This window comes from Emys orbicularis, chromosome 13 (assembly GCF_028017835.1).
Source record: "Emys orbicularis isolate rEmyOrb1 chromosome 13, rEmyOrb1.hap1, whole genome shotgun sequence".
Taxonomy (NCBI): Eukaryota; Metazoa; Chordata; order Testudines; family Emydidae; genus Emys; species Emys orbicularis.
In genome coordinates, this window is record NC_088695.1 from 44,747,045 (window position 1) to 44,769,050 (window position 22,006).

General features: G+C 47.9%; 1 protein-coding gene across 1 annotated transcript in view; it reads right to left on the reverse strand.

Annotated features, from left to right (window-relative positions):
• Positions 1-3,496: 3,496 nt before the first annotated feature.
• Positions 3,497-22,006, reverse strand: part of FAM20A (FAM20A golgi associated secretory pathway pseudokinase) — a 41,311-nt gene continuing 22,801 nt past the window's right edge. Inside the window, exons 4-11 of the mRNA XM_065415854.1 lie at positions 20,672-20,750; positions 18,043-18,135; positions 12,449-12,564; positions 10,960-11,140; positions 10,298-10,407; positions 8,189-8,270; positions 7,512-7,571; positions 3,497-3,761 (exon numbers count right to left, since the gene is read on the reverse strand). Coding sequence (XP_065271926.1) covers positions 3,497-3,761; positions 7,512-7,571; positions 8,189-8,270; positions 10,298-10,407; positions 10,960-11,140; positions 12,449-12,564; positions 18,043-18,135; positions 20,672-20,750 — 986 coding nt within the window. The remainder of the gene's footprint in view (positions 3,762-7,511; positions 7,572-8,188; positions 8,271-10,297; positions 10,408-10,959; positions 11,141-12,448; positions 12,565-18,042; positions 18,136-20,671; positions 20,751-22,006) is intronic.

Consider the following 22,006-nt stretch of genomic DNA (forward strand, 5'->3'; position numbering starts at 1 on the left):
TCAGGCATCTGAAGAAGTGAGGTTCTTACCCACGAAAGCTTATGCTCCCAATACTTCTGTTAGTCTTAAAGGTGCCACAAGACCCTCTGTTGCTTTTTACAGATTCAGACTAACACGGCTACCCCTCTGATACTATGTAAACTAGTTAGAGCTCCACAAAAAATGCACATTTTTTTTATATAAGGCTTTCTAATCAAGTTTCACTATTGCATCTTTTTAGCTTGCTGTTTACTCCCTTTTGTAGTTTTACCTACAAGATTAAGATAAACCAGCTAAGTCTGAGTTAAATATTAATCACAGTTATAGCTTTACCTTTGTGTGCAATTTAAATATGTTTGAAACCACAATTTTGGCATAGTTTGCCTTAGCTAACATTCAGGGCTTTAGAAGTAATCTCTTGCTAGGTCACCGTTAGCAAATTTATGAAGTCTACTGCCCTAGAGAGCTATAGTCAACCAGAGGACCATTTTTGTATTGTTATCTGACTATATAAGTCTGATGTACTGTATGTGCTAATATATTATTATTCCTTTTGTTATAGATTGTCCTAATGGCAGGTAAAGCAATAAAAATGATTTAAATTCTTAAATGCAATCTGTCTTTTTTTCCCCCCTTGTATCTTATTTTGCTGTGGTGTTCAAGGATGAATTGTTAATGAGTTGTAGGCAGCTAAGTAGCTTAATACATTAGCTTTTTACCTCTGCAGACTTGAGTTCAAATCACAGCTTAGCTCACAAATGAGAATTCCCTTCACAGCAGTTACCTTGTGGTCTGTTTTTATAGCTAGCAAAGCTGTTCCTCTTGGACACATAACATTTTGATTTTTTTTTTGGAGCCCTGACCATTCTCAGTTGTCTGACTAGCATCTGTTCACAGGTATTTGGTGCACACAACAACTAATAGAATAAATGCTTGTAAAATCTGCATCTTGTGCCTCTTCTCCCTTCCCCTAATCTAGCTACTACTGACCTCGCTTTACCCCATTCAAGATAGCAAACTGTTGACCTGGTCTCCATTATTGGAGCTCATAAGCTTCTCTAAATTGTCCACTCTCGTCTCATACGTGACCTGAATGGAAACTTTGACTATATGGTGACTATATGTACATGTCTTGCTGGGCACATGAAAAGAAATAAGAAAGGTGGGTGTGATTCTTAACTCACTCCTGCTTTACACATCAGCAGGAGTAACACCATTGACAGCTGGAGACTCACTACGGGTGAGAGGAAAATCTGGTCTGATGTGTTCAGCATCCAGGATCGGTGGAGGTGGCTTCTGGGTAATCAGCCAGGGGTGTTCCTGTCTATTTTCCCTGGTGAAATCAGCAGCTGATTGGAAGCCTTGGAGCACATTTTAAGAGCAAGGGATCAGCCCTAATTCCTCCTGATACATTTGCACTAAAATCACCAGTAGAGGGAGATCTGACTTTGGGAACATCAAGACATGCATTGAAATAACTACACTACATTGCAAGCTAAATCTCTCAAGTCCTTTTATTTTAACCCATTCTCTGCTCTACTAGAATCAATGTAAAGGAGAGCGGGGAACCCCCACGAGTATGCAGAGCTCTTTTGAGCACTGATTGAAAATAGAGAACTAGTTAACTGCTTTATACAGAGAGTTGCTTTGGTAGAAAAGTGGAAACACTTGATGGAATTAAGACTCAAGCCAGGCCCCTATTCTTTGGTTTCTTATCTTTATTACATTAAAACATTGGAGGAATCTTTAATAAAAGACAAAACAAATCAAACTTCCTCAAACAGAAAAACAACTGGGGATCGGTCTTGCTAACCCAGAGAAGGGAAGCAAAGATTTACCACTCGCTAATTGCCACAGAATCATTGAGAGGATGTTAGCTTTGCCAAAACACTACTCTGATTACTCCAAAGGATAATTGCAGTCTGCTGAGGACATACATGTTATAGTATGTTGACAGCCAATTTAAAAATAATTCTGGAGTTAGGTAAATTTAAAGTACAGTCCCTTGGGGAGGTTAGGTGGGATGGGGACAGACTTGACTAAGCTAGAGTTGAGGTTAATCTTCATTTTGCACCCATTATCGCTACTGAAAACTCACTGGCTTAAACTGGCAAACTTCAGCTAGCAACAAAACTATAATGCTGAGGCAGCTTGCTGAAAGCTGGTTAAGAACTCTAGTTGAAATCCATGTGTCTTGTTTGTAAAGGTTTAATGCATCAAATGCAATCTGAGGCAAATTCTCAGCGGACAGGTGTCAAACGTTCTATCAAGCACACCCCAGAATACAGTGGTGGTGATAATTTGGCACAAATCATTGGAAAATAACTGTCAAGTTCTCAACTGCTTTCATTAGGCTACTAAAAAAGCTCAGCTCTATCATTCTGAACACTTAAAAAATGGAACCAGTTGGTAAAGGTTCAATTAGCAAACTATTTTTAAGCCTCCTCTTAGGGAGGCCAGGGGAAGAGGATAGCTTATCTAAGGCCTTTTGAGGAGCTGGCATGTTTGGTTTTGGTCTCCAGTTCCTATGATACTTTTTGAAATCTGCAGAGGTGCTAGAGAGAATCAATCTGTTGCTAGCTTCCACTGTGTTCTGATGGACTGCTTTACAACTGCTTAAATAAATGTTGGTTTTTAATGCTGTTATTCTGTGCCTACGTTAACCTGAGAGAGAGCCCCTTGCTTAGCAGCCCAGTTCTTGGCTGAGTGGATTTAACAGTGCTGCATCTTTGTCAAGCTCTTTATCTTTTGCAGAACTGCACTGCAGGGGCCTAAATAATATGAATACTAAATTGCCTGTCCTTTACAGCCCACAGCATGATTTCTCTTCCTCCCCACCCCCATAACACCAGCTGAAAAACTCAAATCTTTGGCTCTGTGAAGTGGGCCTTGTGACACGCAGCTCACCTGGAGCTGCTTGTCATTTTACCCAAGGCTGATGGAGGTGTTTCTGATTGCGTGAATAGTAGACAGGTGGTGCCGAGCTGGCCCCATGTGCCTTCTTGACTTTAAAGTGACAGATGCTGCCCTAGCTTGCAGTGATAAAGGCCACTTTGACTCAAAGGCATGAACTCTCTCACAGAACCTGGCCCTGCTAAGCACGTTTTCCTTTCAGCATTGCTTTATTCCAGCTTCATTCTTGGATCCAGTTTTGGGGCGTCTCAAGGACAGGATGCAGCTCCTGGGCAGGTACAGCAAGCCAATGCCCAGGCTCTTACCAGTGGCATGCCCTGCAGCTACAGAGCAGATGAGTCTGTGCTGCTCCACTGAAGGACAGCAGCTCATGGAATGAGTGTAGTGGTCAGGCCCTGGCCTGCAAATGTACTTGGCAAAAGTTTACCCCATGCACTGAAGCTTTAGTGGGGCAATCACCATAAAAGCCCAGTAAGAATCTGAGCTCTTCCAAAGAGCCTCCCCTCTCAATCCAACAGACTTGTGTAGGTGAAAATTATCAACAATTAAAGTTCACCTGCTGGCTCCCAGGGGCTCTTCCCTGCCCCCAAAAGAATTTAAGGTTCTAGCTGGTTGGTGTCACTCTGTCAAAAAAGGGCACTTCCACCTGCTTGGTGTCATTGGCCACAACCTTGTCTTCTCCATGTGCATCTATGCATTTCCCCACGGTCTTCAGGATGAGCCACAACCGTCTGTCCAAAGCCAAGAGGTGAGGTTCAGTGAGGACAGGTGCAAGGTGATCCAGCAGGAGGGATTCCCTCATGACATCACTGAGCCGGTACTCAGGCAGGGCCAGGAGCTGCAGGTGTAATAACGTTGTCCTCTTTATTCTGGGAAAACAAGGACTCGGGTCAGACTCCTACACCAACTCGTATCCTCCCAGCAGTAAGCTGCTGTCAGCCCAGTAATTTGCTAGTGGACGACGGCTAGAATGGGTTTCATAAATTTTTTTTTTTGTCAAAGTATTTTTGACAAAGTGGTGTTTAGATGGAAATGGACAGAGTTGCAGAACACTCAGGGCATGTCTACACTTACCTCCAGTGGGGGTCGATTTATCACATCTAGTGAAGACACGATAAATCAAGCGGTCTCTTGTTGATTCGGGGAAGCATAGGCGGAGTCGACGGGGGAGTGTCAGCATTCGACCTACCGCAGTGAAGAGCCTGCAGTAAGTAGATCTAAGTACGTCAACTTCAGCTACGTTATTCACGTAGCTGAAGTTGTATAACTTAGATTGATTCTCCCCTCAACCCGCCCAAGGGTAGACCAGGCCTCAGTTCCTTTAAAATATTGCAGTATGTAATGTAACAGAAGTGTAGCAATGATACATGTTTGCGTGGCTATATGAGATTTGAGCCAAGAACCTCTAGGCACTTTACCAACCAGGAGAAGCCCTGCAAGGTAGCCAAGTACCACTCTGTCTTCTCTCTGCTTAGCTTTAGATTTTTTGAGCTAGGACAAGGAACCTCTTTTGCTATATAGCTATAAAAACACTGAGGGCAATTTTGTAAGTGATAGTAACAGCAACATCTTGGACTAGAGCATATCTTGACCTATGTATATAAATACCTTTACCTGACTCTAGCAGGCTCTTTAGTCTAATGGACAAAGGCACAACACAAAGCTGAAGTTTGAAAAAACTCAAAGGGGAAATAAGATGTTAATGTTTAATGGTGAAGGGGACTGGACTTTGGTGCAGCTGGTTAAGGGAGCTGGTAGCTTCTCCATTAGTGTCATTAAGTCCAGAAGGATGTCTTTAAAGCTGGGCCAGTGTCTCAGCTGGGTTAAATTGGCCCTGAAATCAGTAGATTTTACTCTATCTTGAGGATATGGCTCATGCTCTAGTGGAACCACAAGTTCTTCGGCTTCATGCAGGAAGGAGTGGGTGAAATTCTCTGGCCTATGTTCTACAGGAAATCCGACTAGATCAGTGGTTCCCAAACTTTAACAGCCTGTGAACCCCTTTCACTAAAATGTCAAGTCTCGCAAGCCCCTCCTAAAAATGAATGTTTCCAGAAAGATTCTCCTTTACCGGAGTATAAATTATAAAAGCAGTGATCTTGGAAATATAAAAACAAATTTTATATTTCCAAGATCACTGCTTTTATAATTTATACTCCGGTAAAGGAGAAAATTTCTGGAAACATTCATTTTTGATATGCTTATTACACACTACTTATTATCAATTATTATTTATGATTACAGTATTTTTATTACATTATGAAAACAGCAATACTCTTCCAAGATCTCACTTTCGTAGCTTGTATCACTTTGAATAAGCCTGTTATAAGACAAGGCTCCTTGGAGTATCAGATATGAAACAGCATGAAAGTATTTAAGAAACCATCTCAAAGAGTTCCTCCTACACAAGCATTCAGGTCTTGAGCAGTCTAGGCAAACAATGCACATTACAACAAAGCTTAAACTTGTTCTTCATAATTTTAAAAACAATGCTAGCTGCCTGTTTAATTTTAAAAACAACAAAAAATATCCACCTCCCTTTCCATTTCTTATAAGGAATCTTGAAGTTTAAATCTCCTCAGTGTGATAGATATGCTTGCTTTGATCTGCTTAGCTCTTGGAAGTCGAGGGGCTCCGGGCTGCTTGCCCCGTGCTGCCCAGGGTCCCTAGGGACAGCTCTGTCCGCCATTAGGGATTTTTTCCCAAGAACCCCCTGTAACATTTCACGAACCCCAGTTTGGGAACCACTGGACTAGATGATCAGAAGGAAGCATTCTGGCCCTAAGAGGTATGACTGTCACTTTTGTGCTTTCCTAGAGAGCCATTTTATTCTCTTTAATAAAATAGAAGAAACAATGGGTATGTATCCTGGCAGGTGCTTGAGTTGCTTTCTTACTCTATGATGCAATTAGTTGGCTCCTGGAAGGTAGGTCTTGTACCCACTACATTTTACAAAGGAACCAAATTAAAAATGCCCCGTGGCTGATGGAGTTGTGACGATATTGCAGGTCTGGCCAACCGGTGAGGTGTAGTTAATTTCAACCACACAGAATAGAAATCCATGGGAAGGATTTACTGAAATCGTCAGACTGTAAATTAAAAGTCTCGCTAGGTGCAATAGCGGCTTTTAACATTTGACCTGGCTAATACAAGTGCACGAATGGTAAAGAAATAGGTTAAATGTTTCCTAAAGAAAAACCACAGGGAACAGCAGCGCTCACCATGGCTCTTAAATTTAATTTTCAGCTATTGATTTACGTGAATTAATAAGGGAGTAGCTGAGATAGGATTCAAAGAGTAAAATGTACGAGCACTTTTTAATAACTTGGAGAGGGGGAAACCAGACTGATTAACTATATCAGCATTCTCCCAGGCCTTTAAAAGGCAGAGATTGTCCAAGTGTTACGGGCAGCCTTCTAAAGAATGGGGTCTGAAATTCACCTTATGCCTTTATTTGTTGATCATTTTGATGGAGATGGAGGTTTATTTTGAAGTGTTTTAGATTTTTTTTTGTTGATTTAAAATTTTCACAGTTGCGCAAAATAGTGGGTGTTAAGCCTCTGTTCCCTGATTTGTATTGATTTTACCATTGAATGAAATTATGGTGGGGGCAGGTCAGACAATAATTATTGCAGAGGGTGAGGTTCAAAAAGCTAACGCTTTATAAATATTAAAACACAAATTGACAATGTCACCCGTCACAATAGACAAAGTAAATAGCCTTAAATCAAACCCTGATAATTTCTCAAGCAGCATTTTTCAGATGTTGCCTATCTGTACATTTTGATTATTAGCGGTGGAAATATTTTTTCATTGATTTCACCATGCACATGCACGCAGAAACCAATGTGTGTGGACATTGACTGATAAAAATCCAATCCTTCCAAGCCTATGTACAGATCAGCTACCCAACCTCTAGGGAAGAAAGTGTAACCCATGCCTCGTTGGGTGTGGCACTCCGTCCCCCTCTAATGGCACCTAGACCAGCTAGCAATTGATGAGCCTGCAACAGCCTTGGCTAAGAGAGAGGTGTCTTTTAGCTCCTGCAGTAAGCGCCAGAGGTCCCAGGTTTGATCCTGGCCGCCAACATCTGTTGGCGTTACAAAAGCATAGCTGTACTAAGGCTGTTTCAAAGAGGTGGGAGGGACACGTGGCCCCGCCCGCTGCCCCAGGCACCGCCCCCGCAGCTCCCACTGGCTGCAGTTCCCCGTTCCCGGCCAATGGGAGTTGCAGGCAGGAGCAGCGCAGAGATCCCCTCCCCTCCCCCGCCAGGGGCTGCGCCGCCGTCGGGGTGTGCTGGCCACTTCCAGGGAGCCTGCCTTAGCCCCGCTGTGCTACTGGACTTTTAGCAGCCGGAGATCGCGATCGACGGTCAGAGGTTCCAGGATCGACCAGTCGATCGCGATCCACCGGTTGGTGACCACTGCGCTATAGTATATTGCAGCATTGTAGAGCATGGTACTGTGCGGGGTAAGGCTATAGAATCCTATAGTCGTGTAGGGCATAATGGTATAATAATGTCTCAGCTCTCTTCCCAGACTCCCCTGGGGTAATGCAGGTGACTACCCTAGCATGACTGGCTAGCAAGTACAATTAACCAAGCTTGCCATCTCACTTACATGCAGCACTGGGAGAGCGGCGCCAGGATGGAGGTTTCATCATGGGAATGTCTTCCAAAGCTAGGGGACAAACGAAGGCAAGGGTGAACCGCTGCTACCACCAACGCCCCAGGCACACAGCTGTGATTAGAGGGTCCGATCCTATCTGAGAAATGTTCAGAGGAGGCACTCAACACCGGGGCTGGATCAGACCCTTGCTCCTTGGTTCACATAACAGAATGAAACAAAACTGGCCATGGGGCATGCTGGAAAGGCTGAGATGCCAGGACCTGCAGGAGCAGGGATGTTACCGGTTAGAGCGTGCTGTGCAGGGGCAGGCCGTATCCCCATTGTGCGTGCCTGGGCAGTACGCCCTTCATTTTCCTGGGCAACAAATTCTTCTCCCAAAGTAAATGTAGATACACATTCCAGGATGTCAGGGCAGAGATCAAGTCACTCATAGGCAGCGCCACCTGAGGCCTGCCCCCTCCCATGGCCCCAGCATCATCTGCCCTTTTGAACCACTGGACCATCTGCCCACCCCCTAGCTTCATTGGGCCCCACTTACGTCCCCCCAGCACAATCTGACCCCCAGCACTCTCTGCCTACTCCCAGGCCCCCTGGCACTCAGCCCCCCTTTGTGTCTCCATCTCACATTCCAGGTGCCCCAAAAGTCATTGCTGGGGCGCGTGCCTTACCCTCTGGCATTGTCCAGATGAATGAGGAAGCCTTCATCCCCGAACTTAGTGAACATTTCATAGTGATGACGGTCCATGTTCCCTTTGGAGAGAGAGCGAAAGAGAACATATTGCTCTTGCCATGCACTGAGCAGTGACTGAGTACCCCTTTGAACTGGCCAGGGGGAAAACTCTGCCGCTATGTCATTCTTCAGGCCCGCACTGAGCAAGGGTTACCTGGCTAGGGGTGGGATATTTGTGCAACGCCAGTTGTGAGTCAGGAGGCCTGGAGTTACCTGACAGTAGTAATAGTCTGCTCTCCCCTAGTACCCTCAATCCCAGGATCTCATCTCAAAGTGCTTTACCAGCAGTAATGAAATTACCTCCCTGCTGGCTAGTGAGGTGCTTATATGACCCTCATCACCACAGTGTCTCAGAATCTATGAGAGATTAACTCCATTTTACAGATGGGAAAACTGAGGCACAGAGTGAGGTGAAATGAGTCACCTAAGGGGATGAACCCCAGAACTGCTAACTCCAGGATTTGTTTTTTCGCTAGGTCAGGCTCCCTTTCCTGGATCTTCCTCCTGTAAGGTGAGTGGAAGATGGACATCTGTCTATGCCAAGGGCGCTCAGGTCTAATAGTGATGAGGGCATAGAAATTCCTGGATGAAAGGATATTGGCGCCTCTTATAAACTTCTACGTCAGTTGACCTCAACCTGGCAGCCAGGGTCTGATTAGTGAGACAAGACCACAAGGGGGAAGACTGCAGAGGGATGGTGGATCCTGTACTGCAAACACGAAAGCTTACCCTCCTTTGCTTGGCCCCCATCCCCGAGCTCCTGTCGCTGCCCTAGCACAGCTCACAGGGGTCAGGCTGCAGCGACCTTCTCGTGCTTCTGTGCTCTCTGGCCCCACTGCGAATCAACTGCCACCCGCTGAGCAGGGGCGGGGATGCCACCAAACAGGAGAGCGACAAAATTAAGCAAGAGAAATACCCAGGGGACAAAGATGGGTAGGAAAGAGAGCCAGGGAGGGGAGCTGATAAAGCAGAGATGAGCTGAGGAGACATGTACCCACCGAGGCTATTGCAAAGGCAGCTCCACTAAAGAAAGATAATGAAAACCACTGCCTTAGCCCTTGCGCCCCGGCACCTCTGGGCGCGGCAGTTCGTAGCCCCGGCACCTCTGGGCTCGGCAGTTCGTAGCCCCGGCACCTCTGGGCTCGGCAGTTCGTAGCCCCGGCACCTCTGGGCGCGGCAGTTCGTAGCCCCAGCATGTCTGGGCTCGGCAGTTCGTAGCCCCGGCACGTCTGGGCTCGGCAGTTCGTAGCCCCGGCACGTCTGGGCTCGGCAGTTCGTAGCCCCGGCACCTCTGGGCTCGGCAGTTCGTAGCCCTGGCACCTCTGGGCTCGGCAGTTCGTAGCCCCGGCACCTCTGGGCTCAGCAGTTCATAGCCCCGGCACCTCTGGGCGCGGCAGTTCGTAGCCCCGGCATGTCTGGGCTCGGCAGTTCGTAGCCCCGGCACGTCTGGGCTCGGCAGTTCATAGCCCCGGCACCTCTGGGCGCGGCAGTTCGTAGCCCCGGCACGTCTGGGCTCGGCAGTTCGTAGCCCCGGCACCTCTGGGCTCGGCAGTTCGTAGCCCCGGCACCTCTGGGCGCGGCAGTTCGTAGCCCCGGCATGTCTGGGCTCGGCAGTTCGTAGCCCCGGCACGTCTGGGCTCGGCAGTTCGTAGCCCCGGCACCTCTGGGCGCGGCAGTTCGTAGCCCCGGCACCTCTGGGCTTGCTGTGTCAGTTATGAATGTAAAAAGTCTGCTTGAGCCCCGGCACCTTGTTCATTACAAATTAAGCACTGCCTGTGTCCATAGGGTCACAGAGGGGCTGTGTGTTGGCTGGGCATTGTGTGCTTGCGGTATGAGAAGGGAGCCTTGAAGACAGCGAGTCTCTCAAATCTTCTCTACAGAGCAAGAGTAAGATTTGGAAAACTGGCTTCTGAGGCACTGAGTGTCCTTGAGAATTACTGGGGGGGGGTCAGGGGGGGGGGAAGGGAAGAAAGACACGAGATGAAGGGAGGAGGTGAAGGAGATGAAGGGAGGGAGCAGGAGCTCATTATTGTTCTGTCCATCATACCTATCAGGAAGTCAAATATGGCCATGTCGATGATATTGAGCAGCCGGTTGCCACTGTTGTAGGGGTAAATCTCCCTCACCGTGTTGCAGTAAAGTGGATTCACTTCCCACCTACAGGAAACAGAGGGGAAGCGTGAACGCAAGGCGGCTTCTCAAACACATCCTCCGGGAGCCACTCGAAGGCAGGGATGTGATCATGGTTGCCCCGGCCAGCTCTGCCTTGCCACGACTCTGTGAGCCCCGAGAATGGGCAGCGTTGAGATGCCAAGGGCTGGATTCAAGGCTGGCATGAGCAGCAGCGGCTCTGCTGACGAGTGCCAGCTGCTTCCACCGGGGCTGAGTTTGGCCCACACTGCTTCTCAGTGCCCGGCACATTTAGCTGGCTACCCTGCTTGGCAGATTTGCTTGTCTCTTGGCCATAGCAGCAATATCCCCCAATCCGCACTCCCCTTCGGCTGAGTTCAAACCATCCTAATAGCAGCAGCCAGAGAGGAAAGGGGAGAGATTCTGCACCAGGCCCAGGCATCAGGAGCTGGTAGGCTACATGCAGGCAGCCTCTGGGTCTTGGCCTCTTCTCCTCCCCCCGTGCACGATCACTTGCCCCCTTCTTGCTACTCTTCTGCCTCCTTCCACCGCACAGAGCTGCAGCATTTACCCACTTACTCCTCTTTTCCAGCAAACGAGTAGGACCGGATCCAGGGGTTTGGGATGGAGAGTCTCGGGGCCAGATTGAGGGACGGCAGGAAAGCGGAGAGGGATCCCTCCAGCAGGTGAGGGTTCCCACACACGGCGTACTCCGTCTTGCACATGTACGGGCACTTCGCAAAGAAACACACGTTGCTGGCTATGGGAAGAACGGAGAACCAGCTAGTTAATATAATGAATTGGCTACTGTATACGTGCACCACTGCTCTCTGCTGGGTGGGGTTGGAATGGCTCTGCTTTGGGTCATAGGCCCTACACTGCCACCACCCAATGGAGATTCACCTTTAACTCAGGTGCTGGAAGTGGTGTTTATGCATCAGGAAGATCTCAGTGTTGCCAGGCAGTTCTGAGTGGCCATGATATTTAGCATTGTAACAGGAAGTCTTAGATGGCCACCGATTCGTTACGGTGTGCTGTAGCGTTAGCTGTAGTCAACTGCATAAAGTACTGGCTTATGTCTCTGTGTGTGTGCTTGTGAGGGGCAGGAGTGGCGGACGCTCCTTAAAAGTGAGGGGCTACTGGTGCCTGAACCCCGCCCCCTTCTCCCCGAGCCCCTGCCCCTGCGCTGCCTCTTCCAAGATTCCACCCCCTGCTCGCTCCTCTCCACCCCCTCACCCTTACGGACAGTAAAAAGTGATGGAGCCATGACCCTCTGGTCCCCCCTGTTCCGGCGCCCCTGGAAGGGGAATAAATCCTGTAGGAAAGTTGCAAATGATGGAAGCAAAACAGTCTCTGGACCAGATCCTCAGCTGGTGTAAATTGAAGTCAATGGAGCTTATAACAATTTACATTAGCTGAGGATTTACCTCTCTACCTGTTGAAGAGACTGCAAGTCATAATGTCAGAGAGAGAGAGACACACACACGACTGCCCTCTACAGGATGGAATCTGAGTGTGAGCGGTGGGTATAGCCCACCTGTTATTCCCCACTTCATTTCTATCTAGCTACATAATAATGTTACACACACCAAGCCACACTAACAGAACATTATTAAGGTTGCCAAGTCAAGTACTCAGAAGTTAGGAGATGCCAGATTTAGAGTTGCCTGTGCTTAATTCAGCCCCCTTGTGCATGTGCATTACAATACAGTCTTTAATTACGTGGATAGAATCCAGTTCTCCAGCCCAGCATTCCACTGCCTTAACCATGGGATCATCCTTTCTCTTCCTGTCTCATTCACCACACACCTTCCATCTTCTGCCACAAATGAGACAGGGGCGCTAAACACAACAGCCTCATTCACTACACAGTCCTGATTCGGTGGAAGTGGAAGACGCTATAGAGGTATTATCATAAACATGTGTCATGCCGAGTTTGATCTCTCCAATGCAGCATCTAGCACACACTTCCTCTGGACCTTTCCTGCGTACACCTCTTTCCCCATCAGCTTGGTACTGAGGAATGTATTCGTAAAAGGAACTCGCTTCTGCACCTTCACTCACATACCGGGTGAAACGAAGAAGACGCTCTGTAGGATTTCATTCTTGGTGACCTCCAGGATGTCCTTGGTGACGTTGATCAACCTTCCGATTGTGGGCGGGACCCGTCGGAAATCCAGGATCCTGTGCAAAAGCGAAAACGTGTCAATCAAAGGGTCCTGGAGCAGAGTCCAGGAGGTGGGGAAGGGAGATGATTTCTCAGCACATGGTAGGGCTGGGAAATCGGTCCAGCAACTGAATCCAAACCCCGCTCCATATAAAGGAGCTTGTTTCCATTCTGAAACCACGCTCCTTTTTAAAAGTCTGACAGCACTGCCCAATTCGAATCTTTCTTGTGTGATCTCTAGCAAATATGCAAGCCCATTTTACGCTCCAAACCAAAAGAGGTCTGAGCTGGGATTTGCCGTTTTGACAGATGGGCCTTGTAAGAGTTTGGAGACATTTTGGCTATTCCATCCAGGATCTGCTGTAATTCTAAGCATCTTTTCCCCAGCCAATTGATCGTGTATCTATATGAGTCTGTTGTCTCTTTCAAGGGTGACTGCCAAGGACCTGCACAATGTTGTGTTTGACACTCTGCAGAGATGGGCTGAACCTGTTACAGCACAGCACAGACAGTGGGAAGCTGGGAGGGGCTTGCACACACCAGGAGCCACTTAGCCTATTATCTCAGCTGATTCATCTCACTGATCTCACTTTGGAGAATCAGCGGCCTGGGGCTGAGGGAATTTTTAATGACTCTGGGAGTGGAAAACCATTGCTGATTCCTGAGTCAGTAACCACTGGGCAGGATCAGAAATGCCATGATGCAAACACTGAGCAATGCACTCAGCTTCCAAGAATCAAACATGAAACTGGATTTAGCTTGTCAATTAGCGAGCACTTAAAAAAAAACAATATTTCCCTCCTATCTAGCCTCTTTCCTCTTCAGACTTCAAAGCACTTAAAAAAATTGGGCAGGTGAACATAAGACCGGCCATACTGGGTTAGACCAAAGGTCCATCTAGCCCAGTATCCTGTTTTCCAACAGCGGACAGTGCCAGGTGTCCCAAAGGGAATGAACAGACAGGTAATCATCAAGTGATCCAGCCCATGTTGCCCATTCCCAGCTTCTGGCAAACAGAGGCTAGGGACACCATCCCTGCCCATCTTGGCTAATAGCCTTTGATGGTCCTATCCTCCATGAACTTATCTAGCTCTTCTTTGAACCCTGTTATAGTCTTGGCCTTCACACCATCCTCTGGCAAGGAGTTTCACACAACACAGAGTCAACCTGTGGAAAAATACTTCCTTTTGTTTGTTTTAAACCTGCTGCCTATTAACTTCATTTGGTGACCCCTAGTTCTTGTGTTACGAGAAGGAGTAAATAACACTTCCTTATTTACTTTCTCCACACCAGTCATGATTTTATTGACCTCTATCATATCCCCCCTTAGTTGTCTCTTTTCCAAGCTGAAAAGTCCCAGTCTTATTAATCTCTCCTCATATGGCAGCCATTCCATACCCCTAATCATTTTTGTTGCCCTTTTCTGAACCTTTTCCAATTCAAGTACAGTGAAACCCCGCTATACTACGATGTTTGGGGTCCAAAAAATTACATCGTGCTAAATGCGGGGTCGCGGTATAGCGGGGTTTCAAGCCCGTCAGTGGTCCCCAAGGCGGTGCAATGATGTGCGCCGCCTAGTGCCCCAGTGCCTAGTGCCCAGCAGGGGAGAGAAGCTGCGGCCCCGCGCCTGCCCGGGACAGAGAGCACCGGCGCCCGCAGCCCTGGAGCTCTCTGTCCCCGGCAGGCGCGGGGCCGCGGCTCCTCTTGAAGCCGGAGAGAAGCCGTGGCCCCGCGCCTGCCGGGGACAGAGAACAACAGGGCTGCGGGCGCCGGTGCTCACTGTCCCCGGCAGGCGCGGGGCCGCAGCTTCTCTCCCCTGCCTGGCAGGCGTCATGGCGTTGGGGACCACTGGTACATACAGTACTGTATTACTGTATGTCTTAAATGGGGGCCAAATTGTGATCGCGTTATATGCGATTTTGCGTTATGGCGGGGCACCTTATTGCGGGGTTTGACTGTATATCTTTTTTGAGATGGGGAGATCACATCTGCACACAGTATTCAAGATTTGGGCGTACCATGGATTTATATAGAGGCAATATGATATTTTCTGTCTTATTATCTATCTATCCCTTTCTTAATGATTCCCAACATTCTGTTAGCTTTTTTTGACTGCTGCTGCACATTGAGTGGATGTTTTCAGAGACCTATCCACAAGGACTCTAAGATCTCTTTCTTGAGTGGTAACAGCTAATTTAGACCCCATCATTTTATATGTATAGTGGGGATTATGCTTTCCAATGTGCATTACTTTGCATTTATAAACACTGAATTTCATCTGCCATTTTGTTGCCTGGGCTCCTTAAGTAGCTCTTAGCAGTCTGCTTGGGAGTTAACTATCTTGAGTGGTTTTGTATCATCTGAAAATTTTGCCACCTCACTGTTTACCCCCTTTTCCAGATCATTTATGAATATGTTGAATAGGACTGGTCCCAGTACAGACCCTTGGGGGACACCACTATTTACCTCTCTCCATTCTGAAAACTGACCATTTATTCCTACCCTTTGTTCCCTTTCTTTTAATCAGTTACCAATCCATGAGAGGACCTTCCCTCTTATCCCATGACAGCTTACTTTGCTTAAGAGCCTTTGGTGAGGGACCTTGTCAAAGGCTTTCTGAAAATCTAAGTACACTATATCCACTGGGTCCCCCTTGTCCACATGCTTGTTGACCCCCTCAAAGAATTCTAGTAGATTGGTGAGGCATGATTTCCCTTTACATAAACCATTTTGACTTTTCCCCAACAAATTATGTTTAGCTATGCATCTGACAATTTTGCTCTTGACTATAGTTTCAACTAATTTGCCCAGTACTGCAGACAGGCATACCAGCCTGTAATTGCCGGGATCACCTCTGGAGCCCTTTTTAAAAATTGGTGTCACACTGGTGTCATCAGCTTTGTTTTATAGATGGTTAAACTGAGTCCCAGAGAGGTTAGATGGCATTGAGGCACAGGGAGTCTAGGTGCATCGCTCCAGGTCACAGAGCAGTGGCAGAGCTAGAAATGGAAAGAACTCATTTCTCCTGACTCCCTAGCCCGGAGTTTGAATGATCCAGCTACATGCCTAACAGCCAGCCTTATTCATCATTTAAGCTGGCTTTGTGAAAGGAAGAAGATGGAGTGCAAAATGTAGCAAAATTTGGCACTTCTCCCTTGTGCTTAGTGGGACCTCTCCCTCCTAAGGGAGAGGAAAGCTGGCTCCTTTTCCAACGGGATTTAATTTTATGTTGTTACCTGGAACTGGTGGAGAGCACCAGGTTATCCCCCATCAGGGTCTGTTTCACTGTGGGCTTGCTGCAAACAGAAGTTGCACCGGTTTAATTCAAATCAATTTGAAACCCGATGTAGGTAAACTGGAGCAGCGGATGCTTTTACATACGTTTAAAACTGGTGATATCGATTTAGCCAGCACCTGTAAATGTCCTGATGGGCCCTAAACCGCTATAAGCCAAGTTTAAACCCACCTAAGAGTGTCCACACACAAAGAGGCAACAGTTTAACTAAATTGTACAACTTTGTGAATGTCAACCAGGCTTTACATGCCAAACGGCCCCCAGCCCTAACTGGGACAGACCACTTGGAGGGCTAAGAAGGGTGGGTCCCCTCTGGGGTTGGTTAGTCTGCGCTATCTCTGCTAAGACTGCCAACTCATGGCTGCTTTTGGAATGAGGACATGTGGCTACTTGGAACTGGACTGAAACCACTGGCTCATTTTATACCAGGCTTCCAATAGACATGGGATTGAAACTGCCAAATTTGGACAGGTAACTCGGAGATGAAAGGCTCTCCCCTGTCACCCAGCCTCTATTTAATTGAACTTGACTTTCAGGAAAAGAAGGTGAGGGCTGAAAAGAAGTGTTCTGCCTTACTAGAGATCAGTGAGCACTTTGAATGGAACCGGTAATTCACTTTCAGAGGGACTGGAGAATTTACAGTATGGAAAACAGGCCTAATGCAATTCTGCATTTCCCTCTGAAGTGGCAGCTCACGGAACAAACCCTCCTGCATTGTCAGGTGTTTGTTTCCTGTCTCAGCGAGCAAAAGTGACTCCGAATATTCTGTGTGATTAAAGGCTTGATCCCAAAAGGATCTCAGCCGCTGCAAATTCTTACTGACTTCCATCAAGCACGTCTCAGGATCAGGGCCAAAATGTGTAATGACTAGGCACAAGGAGCCGCTGCAGCTTTTTCCCATAATGCAAAGCTGTCCCCTTTGATGGTCTTTGGAAATGGGCCTGACTCGAAAATGGAAACAAATCTGGATTTAGCAAATGGCCTTTTATCCCTTCAAACCGCAGTTAAAAACGTGGGATCCAAACACTCCCAGACTTGGAGGGGTTTGAAATCTGGATCTGGACCTAAATGCTGCAGCTCAATAATCAAGGGCCGTCGACCTCCACAGGAGTTTTGGACAAATAAAGACTCACTAAAAACTGGCTCCCTCTGTGCAGTGAGGATGTACGATAACAGCTGGGATTCTAATTGCATCCCCTTTTGGCTGATTGTTTTCAGAATGGAGTCCAGCCACTCAGCTACTTTAAAGCAATATTACACAGCCAGTGCTGTTTCCAGATCTTGCAAACCAGTGTCAGCCTCCTAGGGAAGGGTTTGCATGTCAAGAACCCTGGCTCTGTTGTTGCTGGAAGCTACTGCGAGGGAGGAAGGGGACAACGTCCGACCGTTTGGAGTTTAGGGCGAGCAGAGGTTGTGATTAGCGATGGGAGAGAGAGTGGCCTGGCCAGAACAGTGACCTGGGAGTCGGGACTCCTGAGTTCTAGTCCTGCCTTTCTGTGCCTCATTTTCCCCATTCATAGCATGGAGGAAACACTTTCTTGCCTCACAGAGTCGGCGCTCTGAGTTGGAATGAATTAGCATTTGTAAAGTGCTTGGAAGTCTTTGGCTGGAATGGGGTATAAAAAGGGAAAGGCTTATTAAACCCCATGCGCCTATCGACCCTCTGTCTCATTTCCTCCTCTGACTTCCCTGCTGGGGTGGTTGCCTCGGAGAAACAAGACAGTTCACCAGTGCTACAGGCTAGCAAGCCACTGACCCATGTGCAGCAGGTAATTCATCATCCAGTCCGTCGTCATGCACGTGCCTAATCTAAAGCTTAGTGAAGTCAATAGGGGTCTTTCCTTTGACTCCATTGGGATTTGCATCCAGGCTATAGTCCCGCAGTGAAAGATGTATGAAATACTAGACTGACACTGTGCTTGACATTGGCCAAAAAGCTGCTCAAGTCATGCAATGCCCAATCCTGCTTCCTCACATCAATGCTCTTCGGCCCAGAATTTAACTTCAATGGGAGTTAGGCGTCTAAATACCCTTAAAACTCTGGCCCTTATTAACATCCATGAGAAGAAGAAGGAGGCCCATACTATGACTTGGATTCCCCCAGGCCATTGCGGGTTTTTAGACACTGAATTAATGGCTTTTCTCCCAAGGAAGCGAGAAGAGGAGTAACTCAGAAGCTCTGTGTTCTGGGCACAAGTACCTGTCGAGGTGAAAGGCAGCTATTTCCGCATTGTGCCTCTGAAAGTCAACGAAGTAGAAACAATCTTCTGGAGTCTCTTCTTCTCGTTCCTGTCTGAAAGAAATGAAGGGGTTACTAACCGGGCCAGGAGAACACACCCGGGGAAGGATGGGAGCGACCTGGGAGCAAGGTGGGAAGTGAGCTTTACAGAAGAGCCCAATGCACCAGCAGAGACCTGCAACGCTTGTGCTAACGACATTCGCCAAAGGACAAGAGCATCAGGCTACAGCTGTCATTTAAAAGACACCGGTGACGGGCCAGGAATGATTAAAAGCAACAACTGGACGGAGCAGTGCTCATATACTTATTGGAATGGCAGACACACGGAGAGAGGCAGGAGGTGGGCGGTGCTTCTGGGTGTCGTGCCTGCATTTAGACCTGGATTGGCAGCCCCAGAGTCCTTGTTTACCCACAAGGCAGTATGCAGCCAAGGGCCAGGCTGCTCTGCCAACAGGCCTCACTCCTCACCACCACCTCTAGCGTCTCGCTCTCCCTGTCCAGGGCCGGCTCCAGGCACCAGCTTCTCAAGCAGGTGCTTGGGGCGGCCGCTCCGGAGAGGGGCGGCAGGTCCAGGTAATTCGGCGGCAATTCGGCGGACGGTCCCTCACTCCGCCTGGGAGTGAAGGATCTCCCGCCGAATTGCCGCTGCAGATCGCAATCGCGGTTTTTTTTAGATTGCGATCGCGGCTTTTTTGTTTTTTGTTTTTTTGTTTTGGCTGCTTGGGGCGGCCAAAACCCTGGAGCCGGCCCTGTCCCTGTCTCTTTGATTCTTGGTCCTTCTGCTGAGACTGGCACCAAAAGACTTAGGGCACGGGTTCTCAAACTGGGGGTCGGGACCCCTCAAGGGGTCACGAGGTTATTACATGGGGGGTCGCGAGCTGTCAGCCTCCACCCCCAAACCGCGCTTTGCCTCTAGCATTTATAATGGTTTTAAATACACCTCTACCCTGATATAACGCTGTCCTCGGGAGCCAAAAAATCTTACCGCGTTATAGGTGAAACTGCGTTATATCGAACTTGCTTTGATCCGCCGGAGCGCGCAGTCCCCCCTCCCCCCCGGAGCACTGCTTTACCGCGTTCTATCCGAATTCGTGTTATATCGGGTTGCGTTATATCGGGGTAGAGGTGTATATAAAAAGTGTTTTTAATTTAGAAGGGGGGGGGGTCGCACTCAGAGGCTTGCTATGTGAAAGGGGTCACCAGTACAAAAGTTTGAGAACCGCTGCCTTAGGGTATGTGTGCTCTGCAACTGGGAGGTGTGATTGCAGCATGTGTGGTGACAGTGGTCACTCAACTATACACCCAGGGACCTGGGTGGGGAGGGCTAATCTGTGCAGTCACCCATGCTGCTACAGCTTCACTATTGTAGTTACTAGAGCTAGCTGAGAGCTAGGTAAATGAAGTCTACCCGTGCTGCAGTCACATCTCCTGATAGCACGTAGCCATGCTCTTACTGTCAGCTTTGGACACCTGTCCTTTAGCAACAGGACTGAGACCAGCAGCTTATTTCTTTCAGGCCACCAAATAGCCAGCAGATAGTGATTCTGAGTCACCACCGTCTCAGTTTGTGAAGCAGCACCAGCAGTTCCATATCCCCTGAGCTAATCAGTCCTCCAAGCTCATGTGTTTAACAGGAAAGCATGCTGCAATCCAAAGCTTGCCGGCCTCATCTCCTCCCAGCAGGCGAGCCGAGACATACCTTCCTACCAGCCACAGCTGAGTGAGTGCCTTCGGAAACTACATATTTTACCTCTTGGAATTCATAGAGACAAGCCATGGGGGAAAGAGAGAGAGAGGAACCTCTATTATAAGCACATAGTTGAACTCCGAAAAGCTCGACCCGTCATTCCGAGCCAAGGCGGTGCACAGAAAGCAATCTGAATGGAAATAAATGTAAAGGGCCAAAAGGGCTATAAATAAATGCAGAAGCAATTTAAAACTGCTATTCAACCACGAGCTAGCTCCTGGAAATATACTTGGGACTTCAATAAAAAAAACAAATGAAGGAAAACAGGAATTCTATTGGGAAACAGCAGAAATGTATAGGCCTCAACAATCTCCCGCACACACACAGACACGACAGACAGCACTGTCTTGTGTCGTCAGCAGTGTGGAGCGAATCCGGTTTTAAATATGCAATTCCAACAACAGGTGTAAGAACTTTGTGTGTTTTTCTGTGCCAGGCACACCTGTGACACAGTGGGAACAGTCAATGAGAGCTAATTTTTATGGAAGCCTTTTGAGCCGTCAAGACAAGGTTTACTGAGTAAAGGAGACAAAAGATGCGAATGCAATTTCCATGTCCTTTGTCAACCTGTTTTTATTACAAAGCCAGGTTGTCAGTGTCCCATTGCTTCACCCCATCCACTCCAGCCTGGAGCTATTCACTTGCATCATGTCCTTCCCTGCTGAAACATCTCGGGTTGTTTGCTGTCAGTGGTTATTTGCACAGATGGTTCTGCTAAAGAAGCCAGAGGTCAACTGCCTTTATTATAGCATAGGCCACCTTGCTTAACTGCTAGGTGAGGTTGTTTTGGGAAAAAGCGACTGCAGGTGATTTAGAGCTAATACGTATGTACACTCTCCTTACCTCATGGGTTTGAACATGGCTTTCCCAAAGTCCTGGAACCTCAGGACCAGTTTCAGATGTACACCGCTGGGCTTCACAACTTGCATTGGGGAGGAGAATAAAACAGAGTGGGAAATTCTTGATTTGACACTGGTAAAATATTTCTTAAGTATCATTTGGTATCAGAAAAATTCATCTTCCTTCTCCACATGAGTAAATCTCCCAACTCAGTATGGATAAAATAGCTCATGTCAGCTGGTCTATTTATTGCTAATTCGCTGCTGCATCTCACCCCTATAGTTCTTGCCATGGTAATTTCCCCTGATCCTGCTCTATGCTAGGCAGACTATTTTCCTTTAGCATTTCTAGTCCTCAGTCATTTGACATTTCTCCTCTGTGATCTTGGATTTCTCCATCTCGCTTGCCTTTATTGAACAATAAGCGAGAATAAAAGTTGCTGGTGGTGCTGTGCGTACGTGCAAGTCAAAAAATCTGCAGTGGGAGTGCCGAGTGGAAGCTGGCTGCCCGGATTCTGCCTTCTAGGAAAATCTTCAACACAGCGCAGGAGCATAAGTGGGGTTGGCCAAGGAGCCAAGGGCATGGTCTATGGTATGCCTACTCAGCTGTTCTCACCAGGCACTGAGTGCTACATGTAGCCCCCTGTGCAAGTTATTATACTCTTAGGGTAGGTCTACACTTACCCAGTAGTTCGGCGGCAAGCAAATCGAACTTCTGGGTTTGACTTATCGCGTCTTGTCTGGACGCGATAAGTCGAACCCGGAAGTGCTCGCTGTCGACTGCGGTACTCCAGCTCGACGAGAGGAGTACGCGAAGTCGACGGGGGAGCCTGCCTGCCGCGTCTGGACGGAGGTAAGTTCGAACTAAGGTACTTCGAACTTCAGCTACGTTATTCACGTAGCTGAAGTTGCGTACCTTAGTTCGACTTGGGGGGTTAGTGTAAACCTGCCCTTAGAAAAAACAGAGTGAACAGCGGGGCTGAGAGCTGGTCCCAGCCGCCGTGCGGGGTGACATAAGTGTTACATTGGCACCTACTGCAATTTAAAGTGAATTTCATGCTGGTGAAAGCTGCCCGCGGGTTTACATCCTGAGATGGTGGGCGGAGCCTACCAAAGAAACTGAAGCCCCGCCCCCTCATTTAAGGTTGGGGCCATAGAGCTCAGGATTTGAGTGACAAAGCTGCATAGACAGCCCTGGAGAATGGAGCTCTCTGCTTGTTCTCAGAGCAGGTACAGCCTGGGCATGGAGCAGTGTGAGCTTCCCCCATGCTGCCTTGCGAAGTTGTCTCAACCCCAATCTGGAAGGGTCCCCTCTAGGGGCTGAGGGGGTTAATGCACA